This window comes from Enhydra lutris, unplaced genomic scaffold, assembly GCF_002288905.1.
Source record: "Enhydra lutris kenyoni isolate GAN:26980312 unplaced genomic scaffold, ASM228890v2 scaffoldscaffold83, whole genome shotgun sequence".
In the NCBI taxonomy this organism is placed as follows: Eukaryota; Metazoa; Chordata; class Mammalia; order Carnivora; family Mustelidae; genus Enhydra; species Enhydra lutris.
Window position 1 is genome coordinate 5,023,431 of NW_019154167.1, and position 21,284 is coordinate 5,044,714.

The following is a 21,284-nucleotide window of genomic DNA, read 5'->3' on the forward strand; positions in this document are numbered from 1 at the left end:
GAGCAGAGAGCCCGATGCGGGGCTCGATCCCAGGACCCTGGGATCATGACCTGAGCCGAAGGCAGAGGCTTTAACCCACTGAGCCACCCAGGCGCCCCTCATCTCATACTTTTAAGTGTTCTGTTCTGCATGCTTTATACTGCATATATTATGAATGTAACATTAATTTTTAAACATAAGTGCATTATACATTTTAATGCATTTTTATGTAGTTACATACAAACCATTTCAAAAACTTTTTAAAGATTTTATTTATTTATTTGAGAGAGAGAGTGAGATAGCAAGAGAGCATGAGCAGGGGGCAGGGAGAGGGAGAAGCAGGCTCCCTGCCAAGCAGGAAGCCCAATGTGGGACTCTATCCCAGGATACTGACTTGAGCCGAAGGCTGACGCCTAACCAACTGAGCCACCCAGGCGCCCCCAAACCATCTCAAATTTTAATGTGTACACACATCATCCTGGGATCTTATTAAAGTTCAGTGTCTGATTCAGTAATTCTAGGGCAGGGCCTGGGATTATGCATTTCTAATGAGCTCCCAGGTGATCCTGATGCCACTTGTCCTCAGACCACACTTTGAGAAGCAAGGTCATGGGGTGGGGCAAGGAGAAGTTTGGGTTCCAACATGTTTTACCAATAGGGTTGCACAATCAAAGATGTATGGAGTTGACTAAGGAATGAATAGACTGCACTCCCTTCAGGTTATCCTCTGGAACTACCACTTCTCTCAGTGGAGTTTCTGGTATGGTATGAGCTACAGTTACTGAGCTTCTCCTCCCTGACAAACACCTGGATGCAGCTCATCTCTGCAACTTCAGCAGTCAACTGAAGTAGGATATGATTGACATCCTCAAATTCAAACCAATGTGACCAATAATAGCATGTGCTCCAGCCTGGAGCTGAGGGATGATGGCTACCTGAGCCTCAGAGGACTGATAGGAGGATTCAGTGAGATGAGATGTCTAAAGTACTGTATTTTGTGGAGAGCTCAATAAATTGTCACTATTACTGCTGGAGGTATAGCTGCTTGTGGACTGGGTCAAGATTTTTTTCAGTTATTCTCGGTCTTCTTTACCACTGAAAACAAAAAAGCCGCCAAAACTCCAAATTTAAAAAAATTTTAATTTGAAACTTGGTATGGAATCTTTCATTCCAGCAATCATTAGCTGAGCCATTTGCTTACTTGATCCACTCCTAGCTTGTGATAATATCATCTGCATATAGGAGAATACTTATGTTTCCATTCACACTTCTTTTTTTGTTAATGAGGGCTGATAGAAAATTTTAAATCAAATGAGATTTTGACAAATTAATTTCTGGTACATTTGAGGTCATGGAAGGGAGCTTTGTTTGCAAGAGCCATATTTCCCTCCTTTTTTTTTAAGCCACTCTACATATGATTCAAAGTCATCAAATAGGATTAGAACCATCTACACATTTTCAAATATCAACTGGTTTGTTTGGTTTTAATATATAACCCTCAGAATCCAGCTTTGTGGTTTTTCCTTTTCATGTTTGGAAAGTAGAGTTTCATATAATACATGGAGTATTCATGAAGCTAGTTCTTTGGAGCCCAGAGCTGGCTTACTGTGCATGTTAGTGAGCAAAATAGTACAAGGCCATTTAACATTTTTCGACCTTAAATATCGTAGCATGTTAGCCCTCTTTCTCTAGATACAGACTTGCCTGCCTACACCTTCTTTTACTTGGCCCTTTGTTTCTAAGGGGACTGTACAAGTTTCTCCCTGATTCTGTCTTTTCCACCTTTTTTGTCAAAGGATGTTAGGTTCATTCTTTACCACAAATCCTAGTTCCCTCTCCCACCCTTTTGTCTTTAATTTGAGTTCTATGAGGGCAAAGTCTACCCATTTTATTCACTGATGTATTACCAGTACCTAGCATAATACTTGGCACAAAGAATTTGTTAAATAGATATTTGTTGAAGGTTTGAATAAAATTTTAATGTTGTATTTCTTTTGGCTATGTCATAATCTGGAAAATACTCAGTTCTTTATCTTATCTTTCTTTCCTTTGGAATAAAATAGATTGATTCAAGGAGTACTAAGCAGGAACATGCAGACACCAAACTTTGGAGGACAGCAACAATTATGAAGAACATGGTTGCTTGTTTCAACGTGAACAAGGAAAATTTTCCCTGCTTATAGGTATTGACTTGAATTCCTCACCTGCTTATTAATGTAGAAAAAGGCCAAGTACTAATTAGTATTAATTTTTTAATGTAATAATGAATATTTCTTCCATCTGTTTCTGAACTTTCACCAAGCTAACTGTTAATGTCAAAATAGACACATTATCTGTGCTTATGGTAAGGAAATCCAGAAAGAAGTGCCTTGTACTTTATACTACCCTTACATGGTTTCTCAGACTTAGCCTGGATGAAAAGGAAAAGCTATGCTGAATAGCCTGTGTTTATATAAATCCAGATCCATGTGCCCTCTGACTCCCCAGATGACTGAGTGGGTGGAAGCATGCACATGCATTGTGACAATGTATGCGTAAATACTGTCACATGTAAGGTCAGAAGCAGGCTGACACAGAGAGAGCCAGTCACAAGTTGTTAGGACTCTAAATTGATGTTTTGTTTTTATCAGGGCCCTAGAAGACCAGAACCACGTGAAGTCATGGCGCTTAACCACCACCTCTCCCACATACTGAAGGGAGAATTCAGATGCCCATTGCAGTCAGCCAGACTGCTTCTTGCATATTCCCTACCTCCATTGTGCTTTACTCTGAAAGACCTTTCTTCTGTGCTATTAAGGCTGAATGAGATCCTTGAATGTAAGATCATATCTTTATCACCTTTCTACCCACACCAGCCCCAAACATGAAATTCCCAGGGTTCGGATGCCTGGGTGGCTCAGTCAGTTAAGTGTCTCGGGTCATGATCCCAGGGTCCTGGGATCGAGTCCCACTAGGGCTCCTCGTTCAGCGGGGAGCCTGCTTCTCCTTCTGCCTATAGTTCTCCCTGCTTGTGCGCTTGCTCTCACTCTCTCTCTCTCTCTCTGACAAATAAAATTAAAGAAAAAAAAAAGAAATCCCCAGTGTTTCTCACAAAGCTTAGTAGGTGCTCAGTAAATGTTTGTAGACTGAATTAACGAATGAGCAAATGTTGCTCTGGCCAACAGCATCCACACCCTGCATAACTACACTCAGTACTGACCCTGAAGATAGAAAAAGCAATACAACTGACACTGTAAGAAAATGTTTCTTGTTTATACTGCTGCATCTTGATCTTTGGCTGATCTAAGCACAAAGAGAGCTCTTTCAATTGAGAGAAAGGAGGTTTATGGTGTGTGGGAGAGCTAAGAACAATGAGCTCAATTGATAGACTGGAGATGCTCTTAGCTTCTGAGAGCCTGGAAACTCCATCTATAGATCAGTCCCAGAGGGCAGAGCCAAATAAGGGCAGATGGAGAACACGGCTTTCTTGGGAACTGGCTTTCTGTTACTCTGAGGCAAAAATACATTCACTCTATAGCACCCCGAATCAATTTTCCAAAATATGGTGCCTTGTCCTTGTTTGCCAGTGTCTAAAACTAAGTCCTTGTTGTATTTTTATGCTTTTTGTCTTAAAGTCAACCAACCAGACTTGCTTGCAGAATATTAATTGTGGTGAAGCAGAAATCAGATTAAATTGAAACTACTTTTCAGTGGAGCTCCTTAACTGATGACTGACTTGTTGCCCCCAGCTAGTCTCTTTTCTCACAATCATAGCCCTTGCCAGTTGCAACTATGGGACAATGAATCTATTCCTAATTTTAAGGCAGATTTCTTTGGGCTGGTCACTAGAGTGCTGTCCAAGAGTGCCGTATTTAGTCTTGGGTTGGAAAGGGGATTAAATGCCTTGTCACAAGTGGGCTAGTGGGCGGGCCATCCAAGGTAACAGGTGTCACTAATTTACTTTAATAGTGCCCTGCCACAGACTGTTTAAATTTACATTGTCCTTACCATATCTGCTCTGCCCCTGCCTTAAACCTTTCATCCAGTACTTTTCAGATAAAACCAAGCATTATTCATGTATGAAGCACTGAGGGCTCATTATTGGAACATCCAAACGATTGAAAGAGAACATAGCAATAAGTAATCCTCAAAACACCAGGGCAGCGGCACCATTATCATGTTAAAGAAGCAATTATATTTGAATCTGAATGAGCTGAACACTGAAACATAACTTCTAAAAGAAAAAAAAAACCTTAAAACAGGTATGTCCAGGTGTACAGACTTTCACTGTATATGCTTGACTAGAAGTCCTCAGGTATTAAGACCTGAGTTCTATGAACAACAACAACAACAACAACAAAACCCCACATGAGTTCTAGTCCAAGCTCAGGTATGTGATTATTGGGTTTCTTTGGGTAATTTACTTTGACTGTTTCTTAGTGTCCCAAGCTATAAAAATATGTGATTTATCTATTTTTTATTTCAGAAAATTGTTGTGAGAATAACTTGGATGACCTGAAAAATAAAAAAGGTCCTTTAACAAAGCACAATAAGGGTCTAAATATTCGAGTTTCTATTGTGGGGTTAAACAAAACAATTCACTCAAAGCACACGATGTTTGAGAACATTCTTAATTTTATTTTTCTTTAATTTTATAAAATTCATTTTTGTAAGATAAGTTCCTAAAAGTTTATCCTTTATGTGGGTTAAAATTGAAATTCTGTATCAGAAATGAAGGAAACACTTTCAGTTAACTCTCTTTGTGTGTGTATATGTGTGTATGTATGCATGGGAGGTTTTCAGGGAAGGGTTGGTTATTTGTTATATTATTAAATCAAAACAAAACACAGAATATGGATTACTTCACTTTCCTTGATCTTGATTGGTTTCTTACAGAACGTTTTCCGTCTCCTCCCTCTATGCAGCCTGGAAGCTTATCTGGTATACTGGTCTGAAAACAAATATTAAGTATCTCTTTGCAAACATCTTACATCTCCTTGAACATTGCTGAAACCACTTCGGGGGGGAAGGAAAACACAACTTTTTACAACAAAAGAGCCACCTACAGTCATATCCGTAAAATCTTTCTTTCCATAAAGACCAATCAGCCTTTCCTTTTTAACCTAAAGTTAACAAACACAGAAAGAGAAGCCTGAAACCTCGGAGTTATTCAGGTTTCCAACTCTTTCCACCTTTCTGTTTCCATGGAAGCTTACCAACTGAATAGCTGATGGCTGGGGCATTCTATTACGTGATCTATACTAGGAGAGAATAACCTGTATGTTAAACCTGACTCTTAAGCACACCGAGTTAACCCTCCTAAATCAAATCACCCCCCACTAGCTTAAAAAGAACAGTCAAATAGGTTTTTCCAATTGAGGCTCAAGTTCACCAATCCATTTCTGCAAAAAGTGGAATAATTTGGAGAAAATCCAGTAGATGTATGGAACTAGCCAATTTTCAATATTATTTGCAATGTTTAACGTTCAATGTCCATTTGTTAAAGAATCATAATCAAAGAATCGTTCTCGAGACCTTTCTGGTACAACCCCAAACAAGTGATAAATGAACTGGCAAATGTGAACTATGCATCATTCTGAAACAAATCAAGATCTTCAAATCATCTACTATGACTGAATGGATAATACCCCATGAAAAGAGCACCATTGTGAAGATATGACAGAGGCCAGAGTATACAACTAATTAACAGAAAGAAGACACACTATCCAAAGAGTTATCTATCCTGTGTCTACCAGAGGGCTGGCTCAGTTTACACCGTTAGCCACTAACAACTGCTGCTTCTTAGGCCAGTCTTTTTTTTTTTTTTTTTTTTTTTTTTTATGAGCTAGTTTCTTTCTGTTCTCAGCTCCTTGGAAACCAAAGGGTTGTCATGGTAGCTGTTATCAAGGAGAAGGGAGTGAGAAGATGCTGACAATACCCTGCTTCTCTTCTCTAATAAGGTGTAAGGCCAGGGGCCCACATGGTCTACACAGACACTACGCTCCCTTATGCTGTAAGTGAGATTGGCTGAGTTAGGGCTTAAATAGTCCATCGCCATCAGGGTCAGTGCTCTCTTTCTATGGGTGAAAGATCCTTGCTTTGACCCCCTTCTCCCAGCTGCAATAGGTAGATTTGGGCAAATGCTCTTGTTGTTTTGTTAACATTCCCTTTTTCCCCCTCTATCTTCAGTGGTAAGAGGGAGACAGGAGTGGGTTCTCTGCTTTGTACATCAAGGAGAATATATTTGAGATGTCAAGAGGACCAGGTACATCCCTTCTCTCTACCTGAGCATCTTTCTTTTCACTTTGTTTCCATCACTGGAAGGGCTCTTTGAGGAGAAAACACTTCCTGATCCTCAGGAGATGTTTGAAAATTGAATTAGAGCCTCCATTCCTTTGTGACTTGCAGTTGGGGAGTCACCATCTGAAGCATTTCCCATTTCTAGCAGGAACCAGCTGTGAAGCAAAATGACTAAAAGAGGTACATAAGAGGGGAGAGTCCACAAAAAGACATTAATCACCACAAGACTCTCCTTTCTTGTTACACTCGTCAAGTAAGAAGAGGACCAGTCAGCGGCAAAGGCAAAGAGTTAACATGGGAGACGCAGCACTGTAGGCTGTGTGGTTAGAGCCTCGCTATTAGAGAAAGGGAAATTTCTACAGGAGATCAGAACTTGGTGCCTCGGCCCATGAGTTTAAGGACGGCAAAGTTGTAAGTGGCAGCAATCATGAAGGTAAGCTGTAGGAAGAGAAGAGAAAATATGAGTGAGAGTAGAAAAGGAAGCCCTCCCTCCTCCAAAGCTTTTTGGAGGAAGGGTACAAATAAAATCAGTTAAATGAAGAAAAAACCCCTGATCTGCAAAAAACAGCATGTCAGGCTTTCATCCTACGTACTTGACTAGAAGTCCTCTCTGAGATATTTCCTTCTAATGGCTCAAGTCCAGAGAACCAATTTGACAAGGATTTATTCCACACCTGTGCTAAGTCCTGGCACTGGGTTTTTCCTCAGGAAAGTGAACAATGCACTGGGCTCTGACATCATCCCATCCACATATCTGAGTGACCTGGGGTCACAGGTTCTTTGCTGCAAACACACAGCCACACGTGCAGTACAGCCCTCCCTGCTTCATGCATCAGCTCATTTTCTGGAATGAGGAACAACTCCAGTTTGTATAAAAGCCTCAGCAGCAGGGGCCAGGAGTTCTGCAAGCTTATCCTTATCACTACTTATTTAATGACTACAGATAAATTCCTTCACCATTTAGTGCCCTAGGTTTTTAATCTGAACAACGAATGCACCCCACTGACACTGCACTGTAACACCATCAGCAGGACCTGGAGCATAGAATCACATTGTAGTAATAACAGTTCTAATAATGTTAGAAGGTCCTCCCAGTGTTTTCAGGAGAGTAAATCCCTTGGAGAGTGCCCAAGGTGGATTCGTATTCACAACATATAGAATTCCTGGCTCTGGAAAATCATGTTCAGTAATGTTTCCTTTTTCTTGTCACTCATCTGACCAGCATGTGTTGAAAATTAACAGCTATCTTTGACTGCAAAGCACTTGGCAATATTATATGCTCTGTAAATGCTAAATATTATCATTTCTGACTATTAATCTCTTACCCTCTCTTTCCTCACACCACTTTTCCTGTTCCTGTCTGATTTCTGAAGTCTTTCTGCCTTGCCAACCCAAAGTAGAAGTTCACAGTCTACACTTTGTTGTCTCTTCCCAGGCGCTTCTCTCCAGTGTTGCAAGGTTAGCAATCTATCTTTTTGCCTTTCAGCATAGCTGTACCCAAGCTATCCCAGGACCATTTATTTGCCAAGATCATATTCAGACAACTCACCAGGGAAACCAGTGTGGCTGCAGCCCCCACAAATGCAGCAATAAACAGGTGGAAGGTCATTTGAAACTGCAAGAAAATGCAAAATGGAGAAGAGTTTCTTGCAACTGTAAAAATATGCTTTGCTCTAGATCATGCATGCAGCTTTCTGAATGCATTGATATCTTCCTGTTTATTAATTCTGCATCTGTAACTAAACTGTCACTTCCCTGAGTGTAGGCCTCCTGTTCTTTAATGTACATCACAGCACCTAGCCCATTAGTACTCAGAACACAGAATACTCATAAAACACTCATAAAATATTTTAATCAACTCTTTCCCTCCAGTTTTACTCAGGATCCCCAAATTTAAAGTCATGGTTTAAAGTTTTAAACGTTTAAAGCTACTGCCTTCTTCCTCAGGATTTACTTATATTCCCCTGTCTCATTCGTAGATGATATCTATTGCAATACTGTGTTTTCCTCTTTTAAATGTACTTTTTGTTTTTACTTCTCATTAGAGATGGAGGGGTTCCAAACTGAAAGTGTTTTTGTGAAAGCTATGAGTGTCTCTATGCCTAAATCATTTTCTTGATAAGGTTTTTAGCTAAAAGAATAATTTTTGTTCATTTGGAGGTTTTGTCATTAATCTCCATCTTTACTTAAAACTACAAATTTCTCCTTTAAGGAAGGAAGTCTTGGAATGAAGTCTTTCTATGCGGCTCTAGGGAAAAGAGATGTTTTAACATCTATGCTCAAAATCCAGGAAAAAACAAACAAACAAAAACCTGTGGCTTTTTAAAAATTGAAGGCATGGGTAGAAATTTGTATGGTACTAGCCATTCCACTTAAAAGAACTCAAATGGTCCACTCACCTCAGCTGTTTTGCAGATGGACAGAAGATTGGAGCCACACACCTTGCCAGGGAAAGCATTCCATGGAAGAACACCTGAGTAAGACACACAGGTCAACCAGGGTGAAAGCTTCATGGAGTTGTGGAGCTCCATGGAGATTTTATTTCAGAGCCCTTCTTACATCTTTAATCATCCTGGTTGAAAAGTTGAATCCCAATAACAATCAGGATCCTCTTTTGTAAAGATGTGGAAAAAAAAATAGAAGGTGGTACTGAACAGTTGTGTAATCTCGTGTTTGTTATTGAAATGTACTGCTTCTCAACCAGGATAGAGCAGAGTGAACAGCCAAGAAAACTCCTACCGCTTCCAACAAAAGTTCCCTTCCAAGGGAAGCAATTTCTCCAGTTTCAGTGGGGACAGAATAACAAACTAAGATCCAGGCATCCATAATATTTTTCCCTATAATTACCACACTTGTCATCCCAAGTAAAGAACCAAATATATAGTGCTTTCACAGGGGGTAGGGGAGCCAAGGCACCAATACCCTAACTTACCATACATTCTGGCATCAGCACAGAGACTGCCTATACTGGCAGAAGTCTTGCTGGGGAAGGCAATAGACTGGCAGGTGGTCCAGGTGTTGAAGTAAATGTACACAGGCACAGCAGAGCAGGCAAACACCAGGAGCCACACAACGGTCAGGGCATAGGTGATGCCCACAAACTAAAACAATTGACAGGGGGTGGTTAGAAATCAGCATCAGCCTACAGACATTGAAACACAAACTGGGAGATCCTGGATTGGCATGAGCCAGATAGGAAACCAGATTCCAGGGATCTCCACCAAAAGAAATTAGTAATCAGGGCACCTCTGCCAAATGTCATTGGCAATATCTACTAGAGAACTGGCCCCAAGTGTGATGGAGGGTGGAGGGAATGGGTGAGGGATGGAGTGAGGAGGATCCCTGGGTTAGAGAGGCTTCAGGAGATTTTTTTGGGCAGATAAGGTGTAAAGAAATCAAAACAGATCTTGAAAGAAAGTCGTGCCATTTCTCACCTTACGCTGAGCTTAGAAAATGTTCCTTGTCATAGGACTTTTCATCCTTAGTCACTGAGCAAACCAATAGGAGGTTTAAATTTTGGATCCAAAAACCTTTTTAAGCCAACTGTTGGCCACGAAAGTTATGACCATAACCCACATATATTCAACCCCCCAAAGATCTTAACTCTAGAGTCTGAAAACCAATGTGTGCCTCACTAGAAGCATGGATAACCCTCAGACAAAGATGAAGCATTAAATATGTAGATCCATGCTAGTTTCCTTTGGGACCTCCAACAGTGTAGAATCCCAGAATATTAAGAATTCCACCTTGGAGTGGAATTATTTAATTTCCATGATCAACCATCCCTCTCAGATCAGGTGTTTGCATCTCAATCCGTGGGTAGCACTTAGGCTCTTAGGTGGTCGAATCTATTTTTTTTGTGGTCCCTGCTAAGAGGAGAGTAAAGGAATACCAACAGATGGCCTAGAAATGGTCTGATTTTATGAAGTATCCACAAAACTCACGCTTTTATTATTTTTTTTAGATGAAATTTTCTAGGGAACTTTTGAAGGGTGAGGCTAAGCCAGCTGGGCACCACGTTCTTCCTGACCTTCTCGTTCGGCTGTAGCCATCACTTCCTCACTCAAAAGCCAGGCCCCTAGAGAGGACCCAGCCTTGGGTGGGGATGAGGCCACAGACTCACGCCCAATTGTCCCCCACCCCTTGTTATTGCCACAAAATCCTGAGGATGATCACCTTGTCGGGATGTCCTAGCCATTTTCCCAAACAATGACACACCCGCTCCAAAGAATGAGCTTGATGTTGGCCTCTGGAACCCCTCCCCTTCTGGCCCCCTGTTACCGTTGCGCTCAGGCCCTTGCCGCAGATGGTGGTCTTGTAGTCGCCAAAGATCTGCCTGACTGCGCCGGTGGTGTAGAAGCCCTCAGCCAGCAGGAGGGCCCCATAAAGGAAGAAGAAAGAGGCAGTTCCATAGATGACATACTGGAAGGCATGGATCCTGCATGAAAAGATAAAGAGAAGATATCAGGAAATCTTATTAACTGAGGACCAGTTCCCTTCCTGCATAAGTAAGGTGGACACTTGAGTGAGTTCCTAAACAAGGCTAGGGATTCTTTTTAGAGGAATCACTAGATTCCTCCATCCTTTGCTTACCCTTGGACATGAAGAACTGGGGCCCTATTCTCCTTGGCCTGACCCTTCAGAGATGTTCGCTCAGAGGAGAAAGCAGAGAGGAGCTAGACCAGGAAGAAGAGGGATGAAGGCCCCAATCTGTCCAGTCATGGTACCTTCCCTGAGTTCTCCATACCTGTTACTGCAGAGGCTCCAACTCAATCAATGTTAACCCCATGGGCAGAAGTTAGAACATGTGGGACAAAGCCAGCATAGTGGAGGGTGGGCAGTAAAAAGTGGGCTGGCAGGCAGACAGACCTCCCCCTTCTATATTTGGCACATCCCCCTCATTCAGGACCTCAGAGGGGGCGTACGTGGAATCTGCGAACAGAGGAAAGACTCAGGAATCCTGTCTGGCTCCATACTAAGCCCCTACTAATCACTGAGGAACTAATGAGTTCTGTATGTCTCCAGGGAGAGAGGAAGAAAAAGAGAGCAGTTTGTGTAGGATAACAGGTACTTACACATTGATGAGATACTCATAGTCCTGGTAGTTTTTGGAGAAATAAGTCTCAATTAGCTTTTCTGTGCCAGTGAGTGCTTCATGTCCACAGCCACAGAACAGTGCCACCCCAAAGAAACATAATCCAGTGGCCACCAGGGAAGCAAATGGGGCCCCTACAAGACATCTTGCACAGCACTCTAACAAGCCTGGGAAGGAAAGAGGGAAAAATTCAGGGATGTTCCATAAGGAGCTCGTGCCCCTTATACCTCTGTGCCAGACCAGTGAAACCCTGCACTCACAGGCACAGATGGAATAGTCATCCTGAGTCCAAAAGCAGGAGAGTCTCCAACTTTAGGCTTCTGGAATGTGAGATTGATCTAAAGCCATTACTTTGTTTCATTCTTGAAGATAAGTCCTTGCTTTTAATTCCCAGAATGTATGGTTTTTTTTAAAATAATCAGTCATCAAAGTAGCAAGCCAGGGAGATTATGCAATCATCTTCTCCTTTCTTATCCTGATTTGTTTGTTTCAGTCATTTATCAACTCTTACAGAGTACTTACTATATGCCCAACATTATGCCAGGTGTTATGTGGGAGGTGAAAACATAAAAGACATAGACTTTGCCATATGAGAGTATTTTGTTTACTGAGAAGAATGAGGTAGGTAGACCTAATATTTTCAACTAACAATTTCAGGCAGCCAAGTAAGTGGTTACAGAAGTAAATGCGACAAAAGTTCCAAAAGGGATGGGTGCAGGCCAGAGATATTGGTATTGTCAGACAGTATTTTGAGTCTTGGAGAGCATTCCAGGTGGGGGAAACTTTGGAAATTGTATGCTCCTGGATATTCCTGAACATTGTGTGTATTTGCCACTAGGAATGCTTGCTTCTTTTTCATCTAGAATATTATATGGAGAGCAGTCCAAAGGGAAGGAGGAAACTGGCAGAGAGCAGAAGATGGTAATGGGAGCATGACTATTATTCACAGTAATAAAAATGCAAGCTTAATAGTTTTTGAATACTTTGCATGGCTGTTTTGTCCCCCTATATCACAGCTTGGCCAATGTCTGCACCCTCAGGCTTACACTGGAGTTCTGTCAAAACAGCTACAAAAAGACTCTATGCAAAGTCAACAAAGCATGAAACATCTTTCTGGCATGATGAAAACACGCCAGAGCCTGGAAACACAGGTATCTCCAAGTACTAGGAGTCCCTGAGATAATGAGACCCGTCACCCCAGTCCCCATGCCAGTGTTGCTAAGAAACAAGAAAGGCACACAAGAAGTCATACATTCCAAGAAAAGCTGTGCCCCAAGCACTAGCCCCATGCTGTAAGTGCCACATGGAACAAAACTTAACAAATGTCAAGTAGATGGCAGACTAGATGAGGAAAGGGTGGCTCCCTCTGGCCACTTGGACATATCCCAAATATATAAAGCATATGTGTGTGTGTGTGTGTGTGTGTGTGTGCTGATTTTATACATCTATTCATATATCATATAATATAGATAGATATGGTATATGTAATATTATATATATATAATGTATATATGAATTATATGCAGCTAATGTGCTGAGAAACTACTTTTGGAAAAGCATGTTGAAACTCCTTATAAAAAGAAAGCAAGTTGTACTAATATCTAGCTTTGAATTTTTATCCAAAACTCACTTGTCTATGCCACGGTAGCAAGGACTAGGGGAGTCCTTTGCTCAACCCTCTTAATACTAGTACAGTTTCTTTTCAGCCCTGTGTGCTTAAACATCTGTTGATTTGCATGGCTGATGCAATGTGAACAGATTTTGAAGGACCAGATTATCTCTGTGGTGGGAAAGTTGAGGTAGAAGCATTTGTCTTTTCTCAGAACCACAGAATGAGTGAGTTCTGTTACCCATCATCCCCTAAAATGACAAGCCCTTCCTTGGTCCTCAAAGAGCCTCTTCCTCAAAGATTTGGTATGTGACATCAGAGATGAGGCTTGGAAGCCCAAGACAAGCAGAATAAGTAGCTAATATTTGCAGCAGAACTGAATTTTCATCTTTTTTCCAAGTACTGAGGAACTACTATCAGATTGCTTCTATGAGAAGCAATCAATTTGTAGCTCTGCTGCTGTAGGGGAGGCAGAGTTTACTTAGTATGAACTTTGCAATAGTGCTTGGTAACAGCACTTCATCAGAGTTGGGCCATGGTGTGTGTGTGTGTGTGTGTGTGTGTGTGTGCCCTCACGTGGATGTGAGCGTGCATGTGCACAAATGTACACATGCACGCATGTATATACCAGAAAGAAAAACACAGCAGTTGAAAGTGATCATTTTCTCAGGAAATATTCCAGAAATCAATCTTCCTCCTTCTCAACAGGTTAAGATACTAGATGCATCCTGTAAGTTAAGAAAACGAGCTTGGAAATAAATAGTGCTGCCATTTTGCTACTGTCTATCCAACTCTTCCCCACCCCCAAACTCTTAGACTCTTCTAGTAAAGAAGGTCTCTGAAGCCTGAGGGTGGGGGGAGGAGAAGGTCAGTGACCTCTCTGTTCCCTCTTTCCACAGCACAGGGTCAGGGATTGGACAGAGCCCTCCATAGCTCCCCTAGACAAAGAAGCCTTGTTTTTCCCTGAGATCCCAGGAGCCTCATTGGTATTCTGCAGGGGCCTGCAGGCCTGGGGGTGGGGAGGGGGTCAGACCTAGGGAACAATGACAGAACTGTTTATTTAGCCCAGAGTAAGGACAGCCATCCACCCTAACAAGTGACCGTCCTGTGCCACCCACTCTTACCCGAGCTTTTTCACACTGGGAAAAGCTAAACGGCTCAGGTGTGATCAGGGATGAAGGAACTTGAACTCTTTCTAAGCCAAACAGGGAATTATATTCTAAATTTTAGCTGATGCCCCCTCTAGGGTTATAAAGATAAGGAAAAATCCTCTTTAGTGTATCTGATCCCTTGATCATCATCCAAATAACCAGAGAGGGTCATATGTAATGTCCTTACTGGGTAATAAAGGGCTAAGCCTTGGGAGCAACTCTGGATTATCCACTCATATACTTTCTTTTTTTTTCTTTTTCTTTTATTAAGATTTTATTTATTCATTTGACAGAGATCACAAGTAGGCAGAGAGTGAGGGGGAAGCAGGCTCACCGCCGAGCAGAGAGCCTGATGTGGGGCTCAATCCCAGGACCCTGGGATCATGACCTGAGCCGAAGACAGAGCCTTTAACCCACTGAGCCACCCAGGCGCCCCTATACTTTCTTTTTATATACAAATTTTCCTCTATTTTCTTACACCTCAAATAACTTGGCACCCCTTTTCTGCTGCACTGCCACTCAAAGCAAGGGACAAGAAAGACATAGATTTTAATGAGTCTTTAACATGGAGTTGGAAATAAATGGCCCCAGTTAAGTCACTCCAGAGCTCTACATAGCTCAACAATATCAACATACACATTACATGTCCATCTCTTCACAGATGAAATGTTGTTTCTGGGGACATCTAAGTTCAGCAGAAATGAGGAATCTCAGTCAGTCTGATCAAGCAAAAAATCAACTTTCAGTTTTCAACTGGGAAAAACTCAGAGCATGCAAAAAAAATTGTGTCTTCATCAAAGTCATTGACATTCAAAGCATTCTGAGGGGCGCCTGGTGGCTCAGTGGGTTAAGCCTCTGCCTTCAGCTCAGGTCATGATCTCAGGGTCCTGGGATCGAGCCCCACATTGGGCTTTCTGCTCAGCGGGGAGCCTGCTTCCTCCTCTCTCTGCCTGCCTCTATGCCTACTTGTGATCTCTGTCTGTCAAATAAATAAATAAAATCTTTTTTAAAAAAAAGCATTCTGAGAAAGGTCCATTGGGTTCACTTTGATTTTTCACAGCCCAAGAAGTGTCCTTGGGAATGTGTGAACAATAGCCTAAAGCCACAACCTCTCCATTTCAGCACCCTTCATGATTGAAAGGATACTGGTTTGATTCAGGAAGGCTGTTAGGTATTCTGGAGTTCTTTGGCTCTCTCAGGAGTCATGCTCACGTTTTTCAGGCTAAGTACAGATTGCCACATGGTAGAGTTGGCATAAAAGAACTACAATAATAATATTACCCAATGCAACTCAATTGGATTAAACTGCTTGACTTTGATGAGAGGTCATAGAGAAAAATAATGACTCTTCCCACTGTTTTCCTTTCATTTCTTTTGATGTGGATTCAGTACAGTTATTAAGCATTTTTGAAATAAGCTGGGCACTATGAGAAACAAAAGGGAATTATAAAGCCCGGCCCCTTTCTTCAATGACTTTTCAGTCTTGCTGGGGAGAACAAAGTTGTGTCTGTGAATCAAAGATCAAAGCTACCTATAACTTAGTGTTAAAATGTATATGACCAAGTCCCATGGGCAAAATGTAAGCAAAGATGTTGGCTAGATTTATCTGCAAACTTTTAAAATGAGTCTAATCAATCTGTGATAGAACTTCAAGCCCTTCTGACCAATAGTCTTCACAGGAATCTGACAAAGATCAACAGGACTATTGTTAATATTATCCAGATCCATGCCCATCCAAGAGACTGTGTTGATCCTCATGCTGTCTCTTTAAGCAGGAGCCAAGATCTCCCAAGCCCTTCCTTTCCCATGTCCTGGGCACGCTTCAAGGACCAGCTCCATGATGGAAATTCAGTGTGAATCTGGGAACTCATCAAAGGGAGGAGAGGAAGGGCTTTCATCGAAAGAGATGGTAGAAAGAGACCAATTGTGCCTTGCACAATTCCTAGCCTGTCCCTTGAATCCAGCTGACAAAGGGAGAGATAGAAGAACCCTATACAATAGAGCTAAACAACAGGCAGGCTCATTGAGTGAAAAACTGGCCCCATCTCTCTAAGTCTCTAATCTGCACTACAGACTTACCCTCCTCCCAAAACCCACCCCTTAACCTCACTGCATGAACAGAGGCCTCCTTGATTGGGGCCTATAGTGTTGACAGGGCCAAGATGCAAGTGCAACCGTGACTGGTACTGGGGATGGATGGAGATCAGTGGGTGGGTTCTAGAAGTAAAACAACAATCATCAGGAGGTGCCAGAGACAAAGACTTTTGCTTTAGGCCTTATCCTGGTCAGACAAAGCCCTGACTATAATTTTGGCTTCCCTACATGAACTCAACACTTATACTGCATTCAAGTGGTAGAAAGGGGCCCTGCCACCACTGGAACATGGGAATCTAAGCCTGATGGATTGTCAAGTCATATGGACAAAGTTAAATAAAAAGGAATCTCAGTCTCTTCTTTGGACAGATATTATTATTACTTATTACTATAGCAAGAGCACTTGAGCCAACTTGTTTCCTATATTCCCCATTCCTCCCCAAAGACACAAACACACAAACAAACACACACACACACACACACACACACACACACACACACACACATGTGTCAATATAGCCCAAACATTTGGAGGTTGGAATAGAAGCTTGATTATTAAACTTTATTCCTGACACATTGTCTTCATCTTGCCCACTTATGCAGAGGTAAAAGAGAAGTACCTGACAAGAAGCTAAGAGACAACATTTTCTATACCTTATTCCTTAGGGCAGTCTCTCACAATTTCCTCTTCTCTCCTTGGTTGCAGTGATTTTTTTTTTCCAGAGCCCTGCCTAGCAGAGGGCTCAGAGGCAAGTACAGAGCTGCAAGATCACCCTTAGGACCATTTTTAAATAGCCAAGGAGGAATTAATCAATCAGTATTGCAGGGTTTTTGAGGTAAGTTTGGCACAGGGAAGGTGATAACAGTGGGAAAGAAGGGGAAACCAGCTCAGTTTGCCTTCCAGGCTGATGTGACCTCACCTGATCATGTCACTGCCCTAACTAGATCTTCTCTGGATCTGAAGTTCTATAGACAAGGAGGACATTTCTACAGTTGCTTTCTTTCAAGACCAAGAACTATACCCTGGGGATGGTTTTCAGGGCTTCAAGGTTTAAAAAAAAAAAAAAGCAATGAGGGAAAAAGATGCCACCGGCTAGGTGCCAGTGCCTTGATGAGTTTGAACATTATATGTCCCCTCTGACCCATCTCCCAGGGCTTCTTAGGCCTTATTACTACTCACATAGCTTTGAGAGATTAGTTCTAGTTGTGAAGCTCTTGAGTAAACTTCCAGCTTTCATAGCACAAAGCCAGTGCAAAAGCTTCTCCAAGCAGAGCAGGCCTTTGAGTTTGCCTGGCTCTTCAAGAGCTCCTCTGGCTCCGCAGGATCCAGGTGAGGGATGGAGTGGGGAAGGCTGTCGCAATCATTTTAGTCACTGTCTCTAGGAAGAGTTAGTGAGTATGCTGGTTTGGATCTAGTTCCTTTTTGGTTCTTGGCACTCTTGTGGCATTCTTGCCATCCTGGTGGGATTCAGTTAGTTTTCAGGAATTTTGTAAAACTGAACCCTGATTTGCATCCACATTTCTTTCTTGCCTGGGCTACCCTCACTTAGTCTGCACCAGCCAAAACTACACTGCTTGGCAAACAGCCACCTTTGGAGGGAAGCATCACAGTCTGGTTACCAGGGTAACAGCCACTGTTCTCAGACAACAGGCTTACAGGAGCCAGTGTTTTGCTGTTCAGTAATAGCATTGTGTTACTGAGCAGAGAATAATCAACTACCGCTCTTTAGCTCTTTTCTGGTTCCACTGTTACCCCAAAGACTCATTTGGAACATCCCCTTCCTAGGTCAGGACAAGGATTAATGAACTCTCATTTTCCCTATAAACCTTTCATATAGACAATACTGAATTCAGTATTCCTCTCTGTTTCCCCAACCTGTAAGATTGTATATGGTCAAGGTAGTGAGCTCTCCATTTCTGGGGGTGATTAAACAGAGGCTATAGGAACATTTAATCAGCTGTTGTAGAAAGGAATCCTGCCTTGAGAGTTGGCTCAGGCAACTTCTAAAGTTCCTTCCAATCCCAGATTCCATGATATAATTTGTCTACTACAATTACTGAACAGTAACACACTCCATGTCAGAAGTAGTAGCAGCACAGTACCTTTTTAGAGATGGTCTATTATATACAAAGTACTTGAGAAACTTTATTATTGAATAATCAAAATTCAATGGCTACACACTCATGTGCACCTGTCCAAGGATTGCCCACCCCCAAGATCTGGGATCCAATACACAACCTCAACTGTGTCCTTATCTGTGGCAATTTCCCCTGGAGATTCCCCTGGAGGAAATCATCCAGCCTCCACAACCATTAACTGTCCCTGTGCTCACCTCATTTGTTCCTGCCTTTTCTTCAAGTCTTTCATCCCCTAAGGAAGTAATATTCTACATCATTCTTTACTCCCTCTCCATTTTTTAATTCACAACCTACCCAATCAGCTGCTCTATAGGATTCCTGATGTTACACTAAGGGTAGGAACTGAGTTCCTCTAACATTCACATCTCACCTTGCCACACTCAGTTGGTTAAATGATTCTTACCCAAGTGCACAAAGTATACACAAAGAAAGCCCAAACCACTTTGGAAAGAGTAAAAGTCAGCTTATTATTATTGCATAATAATTGGTATTTTCATTATTTATAGTTGTTATAGAGCTTGCCCATTTTCAAAGAACATCCACATCATTATTACTTGATTTTCACAACCCTGAAAGTAGACAAAGCAGTTATTGTTATCCCATTTTCCAGAAGATGAAGTGATAATTCACAGTGACCTATCTGAGGTCATGAAGTTTCTAAGTGGCGGATCTGGGATTCGAACCTGGTTGCGTTGGCTCTAGTTCAGTGCCCTGCCCTCTTATTTATCCATGCTGAATACATGGTTCAAAGATCTCTCTCAGGATGAAAAAACCTAAAGGCTGACACCAGCTTAATATAATCTAGAACCTTTTTCCATGGATGTTGCTAGAGTCTTCTGGGTACTACACTTGATGGTGAATACAGAGGATAATTGATTCTCATTTCATCTAGGATGCATTCAAGCTATTACTCTTCTTTTGTCAAATGTGAGTGATGTCTACACATCTCTGTGGCATCCTGTGTGGACAAAGACCCTTGTGCTCTGTACACCTTGCTCTAAGTAGACACTATAAAAGACTAGACCTTATAGTTTCTCTCTTTGGTCACAGAACCTGGAGAATCCTTCAGTACTCAGCTAAGTCAGTAAGAGCACTAGGATCCCAGCAGCCTCCTTGTCATAGGAGGGATTTAGAGTCTGAATCACACCCTCAGAAAGGCTGAATCTGTAATATTTGCTAGATATGGTCACCCATATATGGGTGCATGCATGCATGTGTGCACGCACGCGCACGCGCGCACACACACTATCTATATCCACTCCCCATGGAAAATTCACTGAGGCTTTTATTTTCATTTCCTGAACCCGAGATTGGCCTTCTTATCCATAGCCAAGCCTGAGTTCCATCTTACTGAATTCCCCAATTTCCTTCTGATGCCAAACAAGGTCCAAATTTATATCAAGCAAGCAGTTATTTTATACATGAGGGCTAGCCAACACTCATTTGTCTCCAGAAGAATCAGGGATGTCAGCTGACCCAGCCACTACCAGGGCCCGAGAACAGGGGAAAAGAGAAGGTAGAGGGAAGTGAGGGGGTAGGAGGACACATGACCATATCCAACCCTCTGGGCACTCTTTCCAAAAACCTGTGATACTCTCCACATGCTGCTGGAGTTCCTTGGCAATAAAGCATCATTCTCAGTACAGCAGAGAAGGAGTTAAACTAATTGAATGCTAAGGAATTAAACAAAACAAGTGCCAAAACACAACTCATTGAAACCATTGGAAACCCAGAACCCTAGAGTTGGAAATTCTCTTGCAAATTTCTGTGCCTGCTTGAATCTTCCATGCTAAAGTTTCTGAAACTCACCCATGTCTTTGGAACTCTGACTCCAATTGTAGCCGGCTGGCTAGTCGGCTTGCGGCTGACTTTGTTCAGCTGGAAGGATCCTGGTCTCTCCAGTCTCCTTCTTCGGTCCTTTACTTTTTCTCTCTGAGTATCTTTGTCCTCTTCTCCTGCAATGAAAAGGGCTTTCTGATTGACAGCCAACCCCCTTAAAGAGACAGGCCCGCTTTCCTCCTCCTCTCCTCCTCCCCTTCTCCTCCCCTTGTCCCCACCTCCTTAGGGATACTCCCTTCTCTAAGGGCTCCATCTTCTCTTTCTGCTTTTCACTGCCAATTGTTTCATTTTCTGTTTTTCTCTAAGCCTTGTCTCTGTGGAATTTCACTTTGCTGCAGAGACATCTGGAAATGTGGTTTGGGGTAGAAATAAAAAGAAAAGGTCCTGGAAGCCTCCAACTGATGCTTGGGTCTATTTGGTGTGGGATGTGGCAGCACAAGTGTCAGAAGCCATGGAAATTGTAGCCCTGGACAGGTGGTCAAGGTCAGAAACCTAGATGCTATTCCCAGGGTCCTTCTAACTCTGACCCAATCCCACCCCTCACCCTTAGCTGCTCTTGGCCCTGTCCACCCTTCCCCTTCCCCCCACTCCTTGGCAAATAAGCATCCCTCCCCCTACCCAGCTCTAGAATCACAATAGAGAAGAAAAAATTGTCTTTTAAAATAATTCCTTCCAAACCCTTCTTGGTTTCAACCGAATGAAGACAAAACACAAGCTGTTGATTCCACAAACAGATTTTGACCAAGCTAGGGGAGGCTACCACTGTAAAAATTCTATAGATAGTATAACAGAGACCCAGAGAGGGAACAAAACCAGTGCATGTTCACAGAATGAGGTAAAGAGAAGGTCCAAGTTAGGGATGATGGTGATTTCCAAGGACCGTAATTGACTTCAAGACAAATCAGTAACATGATCAGATAGTCAGTATCCCAATGTGAGTCCATAGTATCATCAAAGAGCTAAGGCCAGGCTGGTGAGAGGCAGGGAGCAGGTTGGGGTGAAGTAGCAGCTGCCAGTGAAGGGAGAGAAGGGGAAATGAAATATAGTCCTTGCCTCAGAGAAAAAAAAAACACGAAGAAAGAAATGACCAAGTAGGAAA

The 21,284-nt window shown here is 42.2% G+C and overlaps 1 protein-coding gene across 3 annotated transcripts; it reads right to left on the reverse strand.

Moving 5' to 3' along the window:
• Positions 1–4,575: 4,575 nt before the first annotated feature.
• Positions 4,576–20,349, reverse strand: LOC111161272 (proteolipid protein 1). Of its 3 annotated transcripts, none has more exons than XR_002641526.1 (7): positions 20,156–20,313; positions 11,334–11,520; positions 10,540–10,696; positions 9,196–9,359; positions 8,658–8,731; positions 7,808–7,873; positions 4,576–6,696 (listed from the first exon to the last, which is right to left on the reverse strand). XR_002641526.1 is itself a non-coding variant. In XM_022524849.1 (7 exons), the coding sequence occupies exons 1-7, from the start codon at positions 20,157–20,159 to the stop codon at positions 6,625–6,627; spliced, it is 834 nt and encodes a 277-aa protein (XP_022380557.1). In that variant the 5' UTR covers positions 20,160–20,349; the 3' UTR covers positions 4,576–6,624. The 3 variants fall into 3 exon arrangements, 2 of the variants coding, with proteins under 2 accessions (XP_022380557.1, XP_022380558.1); XM_022524849.1 differs by having other exon boundaries at positions 9,191–9,359; positions 10,435–10,696; positions 20,156–20,349; XM_022524850.1 differs by having other exon boundaries at positions 9,191–9,359; positions 20,156–20,293.
• Positions 20,350–21,284: the final 935 nt, after the last annotated feature.

Bases quoted from the DNA above. Each gene is read 5' to 3' on its own strand.
- LOC111161272 (XM_022524849.1), bottom strand. The intron at 10,697-11,333 runs GTAAGTACCTGT...CTTTTCATGCAG, and splicing joins TATGAGTATCTCATCAATGT to GATCCATGCCTTCCAGTATG. The intron at 9,360-10,434 runs GTGATCATCCTC...CAATTGTTTTAG, and splicing joins GGCTAGGACATCCCGACAAG to TTTGTGGGCATCACCTATGC.